We start from the raw sequence: 11,676 nt of genomic DNA on the forward strand, positions 1-11,676 counted from the left end.
GCGTATGAAGATGCTTTGTTCCCCTTGAACCTCTGCTTTCCTATTGCCTTCTTCCAATCATTCATACTCCTTTCCATGGCAAGCTTTATGTTGGGCATCACCGTTGTCAATGGCTACTTCCCGTCCTCTCAGTGAAAACGTTCCAAATGCGCTGTCACCGCACGGCTAATCATTTGTCGGTTCTCGATCATGTTGGAATAGGATCCATTGATCCTTTTGCATCTGTCACACGTCCAACAATCGCGAGTTTGAAGCTCGTCACAGTCATCCCTTTCCAGATCCTACTCAGAATACCACAGACAAGGTTTAGACATTCTGGATCTCAGGAATGGCCGCCAATAATTCTAGCCTATACCACGAAGGTTCCAATCTTAGATTAGAAACCCAAGAGATACGCATTCAAGCCATTGCTAGTAGAACAGAGGTGGTTATCAGGCACATGTTCGTAGGTGAGAATGATGATGAGTGTCATGGATCATCACATTCATCAAGTTGAAGAACGAATGAATATCTTGGAGAAGAAATAGACTTGAGTTGAATAGAAAAACAACAGTACTTGTATTAATTCATGAAGAACAGCAGAGCTCCACACCTTAATCTATGGTGTGTAGAAACTCCACCGTTGAAAATACATAAGAACAAAAGATCTAGGCATGGCCGTGAGGCCAGCCCCAAAACGTGGAAAGGTCTATGAAAGTATGATCAAGTGTGTCAAATACAATAGCAAAATGTCCTATTTATAGAGAACTAGTAGCCTAGGGTTTACAGAAATCAGTAATTAATGCAGAAATCTTCTTTCGGACCCACTTGGTGTGTGCTTGGGCTGAGAATTGAAGCTTCCATGTGTAGAGACTTTTTTTTGGAATTAAACGCCAGCTTTTGTGCCAGTTTGGGCATTTAACTCCAGCTTTTGTGCCAGTTTTGGAGTTAAACGCCAGAATTCTTGAGCTGACTTAGAATGCCTGTTTGGGCCATCAAATCTTGGGCAAAGTATGGACTATTATATATTGCTGGAAAGCCCATGATGTCTACTTTCTAACGCAATTGAGAGCGCACCAATTGGGCTTCTATAACTCTAGAAAATCTACTTTGAGTGCAGGGAGGTCAGAATCCAACAGCATCTGCAGTCCTTTTTCAGCCTCTGAATCAGATTTTTGCTCAGGTCCCTCAATTTCAGCCAGAAAATACCTGAAATCACAAAAAAATACACAAACTCATAGTAAAGTCCAGAAGAGTAATTTTTATTTAAAAACTAATAAAAACATAATAAAAACTAATTAAAATATACTAAAAACATACTGAAAACAATGCCAAAAAGCGTATAAATTATCCGCTCATCAGTGTTTTCAAAGGCAAGTAAATTTTCTCTCAAATCATCATAAGTAATAGAATCAAGACCACTACTCTCAGATATCACTATTGCCTTAGTTTTCCACTCTTTTGTGAGACTTCTCAAGATTCTCCTCACAAGCACATATTTAGGATATGTGATCCCATAGCATCCAAGCCATTGATGATGATGTTGAATCTTTCAAATAGATCATCTATCGATTCTCCTTCCTTCATTGAGAACATTTCATATTCTCTGTTCAACATGTCTATTCTGGTCTTCTTAACTAGGGATGTGCCTTCATGAGTGACTTGAAGTTTGTCCCAGATTTCCTTTGTCGTTGTGCATCTTGATACCCGTCGGTACTCCTCAAAGCTGATCGCACAGTTGAGCAAGTTGATAACTTTGGCGTTGCGCTCCACCTTTTTTCTGTCTTCTTCTGTCCAGCTGGCTTCACTCTTGAGAGAAACCACACAATTTGCTCCTGTAGTGGTTGGAAATTAAGAACCTTCTAGGATTATCTTCTAGAGTCTGTAGTCTACTACTTGAAAAAAATCTTCATTCTTTCCTTCCAATAAGTGTAGTTCTTTCTATTAAAGAGAGGAGGTATGTTGCTTGACTGTCCTTCTGTCAGAGTGTAGGACACCAGGTTTGAGCCACTATTTTCTGCCATCAGGATCTTTTCTCCAAGCTGCAAAGCTTGATCTCTTTAAGACCAAGCTCTGATACCAATTATCAGTGGCTAAGGGAAGGAGGGTTGAATCTTAGCCCCTTTTTTTTGCTGAGTGTTACTTTCTGCCCTTTGAAATAGCTTTAGGAGATTTTTCTTATTTTTGTCTCATACCTAGTCAAGAGACATTTTCATTTTGTCTCGTAACCAGACAGGAGATATTTTTCAATTTTGTCTCCTACGCAACAGAACCAGAAATGGAGTAAAAGAGAGAGAGAGAATCACACCAAGAAGTATCCTGATTCAGCTGCTAAGTGCAATGCAGCCTACATCCAGTCTCCATCAGAACAATGATGGAATTTCACTATAATCATCTTGATTACAAACACCAATTCTCCCTAGGAACTACCCTTCCTATCCGGGACAAGTCCAGAATCTATCCCAAATCCTGAACTTGACTTGGTCACCTACCAAACTTTCAACTGCTAAGTGCTAACCCAACTTACAAGGAGATTCCCACAGAATCATGATACACAACACAAATGTACAAAGGACCTCTAAGACATCTATGGCTTTTTCTTTAATTTTGTACCTTCTGTTTTTTTCCGCTCACTAACTTTTTCTTACAAATCTCACACTGTTTGCCTTTTTCACCATGAGACTCAAGACAGACAAAACTAAAGAAAATACAAAATGAAACACATTGAAGGAGAAGAACTTCTGTTAGCTTGGGTAGCTATGAGAACTCTGTACTTTCTCTCCTTACTTCAAGCCTTGGCCGTTTACCCTTATTATAGAAGGGGAAGCTTCCAAAGTTGAAACCGGTCCAACTGAGCCAACTTCTTCTTCTTCAACATCAAAACCGGTTCGGACAGAGAGAAGAGAGAGGGAACCAAAAGCAAAACCAACATGCAATTACCTCTCTCTCATCCCTTCTCATCAAGCTTCATCAATCTGAGCCTTCCATCTTGACTTGGTCCCCAAGAAGGATTTCTGACCCTTGATGAACCCTTGATCCTTGACAGCTCCATCTGCTCCACTTTTGCTTCTTCCTCCATGAAGCTACAGTAGCTACCTCCTGTGATGGATGAACAAAAAGTAGAGACGAGCCATACCCCAGGGATCTTCTTCTCTAACCGAATTGGATCTTCCACCATTTTTAGGCATGGTGATCTTGAGACTTCTTCACCACTTCTTATTATTAGTGGTAAAGATCTCAGCCACGCCACTCTGTAGATCTTCTTTTTGTAAGAGCCATCATCACCTTGGCCTCTTACTTGTTCATAGCTTCTGTTTTCTTCTTTTGATTACTTGCTTCTACCATCTTCTTTTCTAACATTGAAATGACCGAATTGAAGAGAGAGAAGAGAGAGAATGGAGAAAAAGCTTTCAATGGAAGTGAAGAAAGAAATTAAAATGAGTTAATTAACCACTTCCCTTCCCCCATGCCTTGTAACGTGTGGAATCAATTAATGTCATCAAATCAATTGCTTTTTTTCTTTCATGTTACCAATGCTTTCAATAAATCAATTGAATTAACTTTGAATTCCATTCCAAAAGGGAGTTGGTAACCGAACCAAGCATGCATTCACTTTAATTAAAATTTGGATTCCACCAAACTGAATGAGTGACCAAAACATGCTTCAATAATATTGGACCCATTTGTTTTGTGATTGCTGTATGGTTTTCTTGGGTCATTTTTTTCATTATTTGTTTTATCAACATGGGCTTGTGATTTGGGCTTGTCTTTATTTCAATATTTCAGCCACTTTATGTTTGAATTAATTTTGCACAAAGCTAAAACAATTCTTTGACCAAAGTGGGCTGCTCTATCTTTTTGACCCAATAGGAAATTAATTTCTTCCTCCTGCACACTAATAAACATATCAAACAAACCATTGGAAGCATTAAATAAGACACTTAATTTTAATAATTTTTTAATTTATATTTTAATTATGTTTGATCATCATTTAATTAAATATAAATTTTCCAAACTCAACAGAGTATATTTTCACATGTCACTTAACTATTTGGTCCATTGATCAATATAAATTATTATAAAATTATAATCCTTCTTATAAATATAGACAATTACGTACCTACACTCATATATTTTGAAACTCCGGATCATGTATGGCTTCCAAATTCAAAACTCGTATGAAAGATGGCTCCTCAAACAGCACTTCGTTTGCGAGTGCATTTGCCACGTCTGTCACATTTTGAGCTATAGTGCCGTCACCTTGATCTTCATCTCTGTCTGGACCAACAACTTCGTAATTGCTTTCGAACTCTTTCTCACTGTCACTATTATAATCTTTCCGTACAATATTTCGATCTGCCCAGATTGTTCAAATTCAATGTACAACTCGATCAATAATATCTGAGCACGTCTTTCAATATACATTGAAAACATCTCTTGCATACTCGCTTCGTCAGTTATATATTTGGTTTAAAATTGAACGAATCCACCAAATACTAGTTCAAAAAAATTATACAATAATCAACTTGTACCGTCCGATTTGATTTTCGCAAAATAAAAAATAAAATTAATATATATAGAAATCGGACGGTCCAATTAGCTAAGCCAAAATTCAAATTCTCGTTCCCACACAAATCAGACCATCCAATTGGTTGGCAAATTTTTTAAACAAAAAAAATCGTTGAGTCCAATTTCTTCCTTCATGGTGTCAGCTAAAAGCTATCCCACACCAAAGTTTAACACCCATATAATTCATATCCACGCACAACGCACAAACTCCTGCAATAACGAAAAAAATGAGCGTTCTTCCCCACCTCATGGAATTATTGTTATTTCCATCTTCAAGGTTTCAGCAACAGATTGCCCTTTGATTTATTTTTTGCTATCTATAATCCTCTTTCCTGGTTTACAGAAAACTCTACCCATAACACTTCTTTTTTCTTGGATTCAAAATCAAAAAATGAAACCCGAAAATAGCCTTATATAAAAAAATTAGGCCACCAAAAACTGCCCACGAATCACCACCATTAACATTAGCATTAATTTTTGCTAATTACAACACCCAAAGTGACAAGTTGAATTCAATCATTGTCCCCAATTCTCCCAGGATACAAGCCACGCATATACAAGCAGTTTCGGCCACGTATTTTCATCACATATGGATGAAAAATGCCTTCATTCCTATAGTATTGGAAGCCTTTGTTAATTAGTATTTTAAACTTTAAATAATTATGAGAATATATGAATGTATGATAATTTTTTATTTATTTATAGGGTTATCAAGTAAAAAAAATTCTAAAATTATAGTATTATTTAAGAAAATAAAGGAAAAAAAAGTCAAACAAGTCAACCTGTTCAACTCTTTAGCCCAAACGAGTCAAGTTGAACCGACAATTCAAATTGCAATTTTAGGATAGGAGTATGCACATGCATTTTATTCATAGAACAAGAATACTTGGATCCAGTACAATTACATGCGCATGAGGATATGCAATTTATGATTACTATGCAGAAATATTCTCTGGGTAATCTAACGGATGCTTTTTTATGGTATCTTTGACCCATTGCTCCTGCTCACGAAGATTGGATGGAGGCACATCATAAACGTCGTTAAATATATCTTCAATTGGAGGCTTCTCTATATTCTCTGCCACTTGAATTGAATGCAGAAGCTACAACATGAACATGCCGGGTTAGAACACAACTATTGAATAACACCAATTTCAGACATGGATATTGTTTACCTGCTGTCTCAGACTGTTCCTAAGCTCTGATTCAGCCATGTCATTCCACCAACCATTCCTTTCTATCCACTTTCTAAACCTAGCCACCGGATCTCGAGCGAGCCTCCACCATTCAATCTCATTGGCTGGACGATACTTGGTGGAGTCATCCGATGTTGAATGGTGTCCTACTCTATATGTAAGAGCCTGAAAAGGAGAATACATAAATAAGAAAGATACATTGGCCTGCTTTTAAAGCTTTTGATATGAGACAATAACAGATACTCTTCTCAAAATTCCTCAAAATATGACTTGAAAAGTTATCACTTCACTTCTATTAGAACTGGTCTCTCTTCACTGATTGCCATTTCACGAGCAGCTTGAACAGCATTATAAATGGCCAGGGCGTCGTTGCCATCTACTCTAATGCTGCGGACTCCATATGCCTGTCCTTTCACGACAACACCATCACCTATGCATGAACAGAAGAAACCCAGAACAACATGGCTAAGGTTTACATTGAATGTGCAATGACATTGCCAGAAAGTCGAAACCTAACCAAAGATGCAATATTGAAATAAGAGGGGAAAATTTTACTTCGAAACTGATCCGAAGTCGGGGTGCTGATAGCCCATCCATTGTTTCGGCATAGAAAAATAACTGGGGCCTCCATAACTGCTGCGAAATTTAAAGCAGCATGGAAATCTCCCTGGTGTTACAGGATGCATTAGAATTTACAAGGTGTAAGCACTTCACTTTACACACAGAATAATTATTGCAAATGAAACCACACATTTACTGAGATATCTGGTTGCAACACAAATAAAATCATAGTAAGCATTCCTCGCAAACATTCAATGATACTCGCATTATTTGAATTCCTTTAATAAAATTTTCAAGATAAAACTTATGGTTTAGACCCATGCTGGGTTTAAATGCTACAGAACTTCCTATTGCAGTAAAAGAGAAATGACCTGTTGTTATGACAACTGTATAATTACCTCACTTGAGCCACCATCACCAAAGTAAGTGATAGAACATGCATCCTTTTTGTCCATCTTTAAGGAATATGCAGCTCCAACAGCATGGGGAACTTGTGTACTGTAAATATGGTTAAACATTGTATTTTGCGCACCATTAGACTGTTAACCGCTAAAACACACACCCAAAAAACAAAAAATTATGCCTGTAAATGGAAGCCTTCAATACTTACGCAACAGTTGATGCTACAGTAAAGTAATTATGCTTGTTGGACCCATAATGTATTGGCATTTGCCTTCCTTTTCCATTGTCGTATTTATTGGAAAAACACTGGTGTGCAATTTCTTGCAATGTGAAACCACGCCATAACAGAGGTCCTGGTTCCCTATACTGCATATAGGATAAAATTTACAGTTACATTATTTCGAATCATTAGGCCTGTCCTAAAATTCTGATAACTAAGATCATAACTGCATAACTAGAGCCTAAGATGCTTGCTTTCCAATTATGCTTTTAACCTGAGGGAAAATAACATCTTCCCTAGTAAGAGCTGCAGCTGATGCAATATTTATGGCCTCTTCTCCAATGGTCGTTGCATAAAAAGATATTCTGCCCTGCCTTTGCGCTTCATAGAAAATGGTGTCCATAATTTGTAGTGTAACCATGTTACTGTACATCCTTACAGCAACTTCCTCACTAACCTAACATCAATGAAATTCATCAATTTCGTTTTCAAAATTTTCCATTAGGAAAATGCATGAACAATGGAATGGTGGATCAGTTTAAAACCTGGACAAAATTATTGGCCAGAGGCTGTCCATCATCGTCGAGGACACGGTAGCAGGGTATTCTCTTTGGAGATGTTTCAGATATAAATCTCATTTCCGGGATGAACTTCACTGTTCCTCCAGGAAAATCGATAACCTGCTGTATCCAGTTATCATGCAAACATGCATATAATTAAGCAGCGCATCACTGCTGTTACAGATTTCAATCCAGAGAGAGTAAAGACTGAATTCACCATTTTAGTTATATATTGGAATTTGGAAATATGGAAATTGTGGTGTAGTACTACTTCAGTTTATTACATTGTGCGTCATATATCCCAATTTACGTCCTGAATTAGAATTCCACATTTTAGGGCTCAGAATTCAATTATTATGAGCAGGATATATAAAAAAATACTATTTAAATTTGTGTCAGCTCAGAAGAGGATTCCAACTTCCAGATTTTCAAATTTTGAATCAAGGATTTCACCTTGCAATTAGGTCATCAAGCTTCACGGTTTCATACTTAATAGCTACAGGTTTCACTTTCCAATGGGATCTTTATTAATCAGAGTCACCACAATTCTTACGATTTGGTCAACTATTTCATCGTTAAAGCCGGATTAAGGTTCATCGATGATCAACATTTTCCAATTTCATATCTTTAAAAGTAGATTTTGCAATTTTGGATCTCAACAAATATTACGGGCCTTCTAAAGTTTGTAAACTTTTTATAACCTAATACGAGTAAAGTATAACCCGAGATTGGGGATCCATTTCAGGAAGAAAGAAGTGTAGTCCATCAACGCGCCCGATAGGCATGTAATACAAGCCCAGACAAGCAAATTCATGGTTTAATGGAATGACATTACTTTCGCAAACGAAGAAATTGCCTCAAAACATTCGTGTCAAAGCACGGTTTAGGGACAGAGTGCGTTTGCTCAAATCAGTTCCGAAGTGAAATAATAATATCAATAATAATAATAATAATAATAATAATAATAATAATAAAAGAGGTGGGAAAATGTAGCAGTGATAAAGGGCCTGAAAGATCAGGAGAAATCAAATTCAGACGAGTGACACTGCTGATTATGATATTGCAAGTTTGTAAAAGAGGATTGACGAGGACCGTATATTGATCGAAGTCTCGTCAAGAAGCTACCTTGCTTTTTCATATGAACATACGCACACAAACAACACACAGACTTATAATTATAGCACTGGAAACACTGTTTCAAACTTGAATGCGAACATTGCGACGATGGTACTGCAGTCATGCAGTGCTTCCTGTCAGGTCATTATATAGGGATTGAAACTAGGGTTTTCTATTTGGGCCTCGGGCCCAAGTCCAGTAATTGAGACTCGTGTAAGTCCATTTTCAGTTCAACGGAAACTATAAATGTGGAGAAAAATCATTCCAAAAATAAATACATATCGGAGTAAAATAAAAAATTATATATTGCTGATGAAGATGATAAAAGAACAAGAAATCTTTACTCCAGTAAATCAAATATATATATATATATATTGAAAAAATAAATTAAAGAGATCAGATAGTACTAATTTGGAGGATAATCAAAGAAAAATACGTAGAAATACAGTCTGTCGTAGAAAATCACGAGTTAATGACCCAATCAGCATGCATTCTAGAGAGAGAGAGAGAGAGAGAGAGGTACCTGGTTAGCATCGTGGATGGAATTGAAGGTGGAAGGATTTTGAGCTATGGTGGATGCAAATCGGCGCGGAGAGAGAAGAGATAGTGGTGCATAGTTAGGTGTGAAGTTGAGCCTGGATTTGAAGTGGTTGAAGATGGTCTTCGATATCCACATCGTAGCAGATTGGGAGGAACAACCGAACAACAGAATCACGACACTTCCGGTGAGGTGAACCCAATTTTAACAAGTAACATTTAATTTAATATTGAGCTTTTTATAATTTTATAATAATTTGTTTTAGATTTAGTCTCGTGCGCTGAGGATTGAACGTTAATTGATAAGGATTGTGGATTCAACCACCTTTTTCTCTTTTGGGCTAAGGGATTCTCTTAAAGCCCATTTATTCGGCCTTTATTGACCCAATATATATCTCCATATTGTCTTTTTGCTTTATCAAGGAAATTTATTGATATTTTGTTTTTGGAATGCGGTAATTGTAATAGGACCAAGGAAATTAAAAACAAGAGGCCGAAAATATTGTACATAATTTGATAATTGCATTCAACATAATTAAAAGGAAAAAAGGTTTCCTGCCAAAAAAATAAAAAATAAAGGAAAATGTTTGAGAATAAAATTTTCAATAATTTATTTTAATCACTATTCAACCAACGTTTTGAACTTTTCTTTTTACTTTATTTTTAAAAAAAAAGTAAAGATAGAGAATTAATACTATAAGAGAAAGTCTAGGGAGCCAATGTGTTTGTTGTACACTGCATACAATGGGAGTTAATTTTGAATTAAAATTAAATTAATGGATAATTAATTAATTTTGAATTAATTCAAATTTAAATTTTTAAAAAAATAGGAATAGGAGCAGTTATAGGAGCACAACATAGACGACAGTTTATCAATACCGTATCGTCTCCATCATCTCCAAGTCTCAACGAAAACTACTCTCCCACCCGTCACTGACCCCCTGTCGGACTCGACTACCACCAGCGTCATAGGCCGCAAAGGCCCTCTTCCAGCAACACCAACACATTTGTTGTTCGATCTGCGTTGGACGGCAACCACACGGACAACCAGCGTGCACAGCAAGAGAGAGTGTGTGTTTCTTGTGCTTGATGTCGACGTCGCAAGTAGAAGGGGTTTCAAGTGTGGTTGCTCTTCCACCCCCGTCTCCCCGCCGGAGTTCATTAATGGAGTGCGTTGTGGCTGAACCGGTGGATTGTGTTCCATCTCCAGGCGGGAATGAGATTTCATCCAATCCAAATGAAAATATAGTTGAACCTCTCGTCGTCGATCCTGTGCAAATGACTAAGGTGAGCATCGTTACGTACGAAACACTTTTCAATGGATGGTCATTTTTATTTGAGTGGGGCAGTTTAGAATCAATGCAAGTGGCTTGTTTAATTGTATGTTGTTAATTGGTATTCAGATGCATCAACAACATGATTTAGTCAACGAAGCTTAGGAAGTTTTTTACATATCATTCTATTCTTATATGTATGTCAAATGTGTTTTTGGAAGAAAATACTTATTTGTTGAAGAAGCTTATATGTGAACCCATTAAAATAATCTATACTCCCTCATGAATAAAATACAGTGGCATGTAGGCAATGTTAGTGCAAGAGGTGTCAATTGAATTAGAGTTGTAGCCAATGGTATAATAGATAAAAAGGATATATTTTGATAATGAAAAGGAAGAATGCAGGAATTATATATTGATGCTTTTCATGTATTTGCTTCCTGCATGTTAGTATTAGAAGATGAGTATATGTATACAGTTATGCATGTTGCTCAATGTATGCATAAAGAAAGCATCTCTTAAAAGTAAAAATATGCACTAGTGGCTGGGAAACCAAGGAAGGACCTGTGTATAGGATTTGTACCTGATGCATGTTCAGATGTATGCTATGCAGTGTTAACGTGAAAGAGAGTAAGTAGTAGTCACAATAATTGTATAATATTTCAAATGAATTAATTGATTCAATTACCATGAGTAGCATTTAGATGCCTTTGGTGTAAAGCTTATACTGGTTGGGTGGATGAGTTGATCTATAAATTTAGTTCGTATTTTTTTGTGCTAGTAAGTGAGGTTTCATGTACATGATATTGAATAAAAATTATTTTTTTTATTGTTGTAATTTGTGTGTTTATGTTGAAAGTGCAGGCCACGCAAATGTTGGATGTTACTGATGTTGGAAGTGATGAGATGGATATTTGTGACAAGGTTTGGATTTTAGTTTAAATTTGTGCAGTCAGGATTCGCATTTTTGATGTCATAATTAATGGCTTTTTTTCTGTTTTTTTTATTTGATACGTAGTTGCCTGATCACGATTCCCTGGAGGAAGATGAAATACTAAGCATTGGAATGCGGTTTGCGAAGTTGCAACTAGCTCATGATTTTTATGTTAGCTACACCAAGAAAGTTGGATTTGCAACTAAGATAAGGACGACAATATTTGACAAGATCACGAAGAAACCCGTTAACCAGGCTATCCACTGTAATCGGGATCGCATCCGCGGGTCTCGTGTCAAAGCACCAACGCGCAAAAACCCGATTTCAG

The 11,676-nt window shown here is 36.8% G+C and overlaps 1 protein-coding gene across 4 annotated transcripts; it reads right to left on the reverse strand.

The window, feature by feature from the left end:
* Positions 1–5,385: 5,385 nt before the first annotated feature.
* LOC112784210 (2-oxoisovalerate dehydrogenase subunit alpha 2, mitochondrial) lies at positions 5,386–9,426 on the reverse strand. 4 transcript variants are annotated; one of them, XM_025827339.2, is made up of 9 exons: positions 9,127–9,426; positions 7,473–7,607; positions 7,202–7,384; positions 6,916–7,073; positions 6,704–6,803; positions 6,300–6,411; positions 6,035–6,174; positions 5,724–5,909; positions 5,386–5,651 (listed from the first exon to the last, which is right to left on the reverse strand). In XM_025827339.2, exons 1-9 carry the CDS (start codon positions 9,277–9,279, stop codon positions 5,484–5,486), a joined length of 1,335 nt encoding a protein of 444 aa, XP_025683124.1. In that variant the 5' UTR covers positions 9,280–9,426; the 3' UTR covers positions 5,386–5,483. The 4 variants fall into 4 exon arrangements, with proteins under 4 accessions (XP_025683124.1, XP_072085893.1, XP_025683123.1 ...); XM_072229792.1 differs by having other exon boundaries at positions 7,202–7,379; positions 7,473–7,610; positions 9,127–9,416; XM_025827338.3 differs by having other exon boundaries at positions 7,473–7,610; positions 9,127–9,416.
* Positions 9,427–11,676: the final 2,250 nt, after the last annotated feature.

This window comes from Arachis hypogaea, chromosome 20 (assembly GCF_003086295.3).
Source record: "Arachis hypogaea cultivar Tifrunner chromosome 20, arahy.Tifrunner.gnm2.J5K5, whole genome shotgun sequence".
Taxonomy (NCBI): domain Eukaryota; kingdom Viridiplantae; phylum Streptophyta; class Magnoliopsida; order Fabales; family Fabaceae; genus Arachis; species Arachis hypogaea.

Bases quoted from the DNA above. Each gene is read 5' to 3' on its own strand.
- LOC112784210 (XM_025827338.3), bottom strand. From the start codon at position 9,279: ATGTGGATATCGAAGACCATCTTCAACCACTTCAAATCCAGGCTCAAC. The intron at 5,910-6,034 runs GTGAAGTGATAA...TCTCCTTTTCAG, and splicing joins AGAGACCAGTTCTAATAGAA to GCTCTTACATATAGAGTAGG. The intron at 5,652-5,723 runs GTAAACAATATC...TTCATGTTGTAG, and splicing joins GGAACAGTCTGAGACAGCAG to CTTCTGCATTCAATTCAAGT.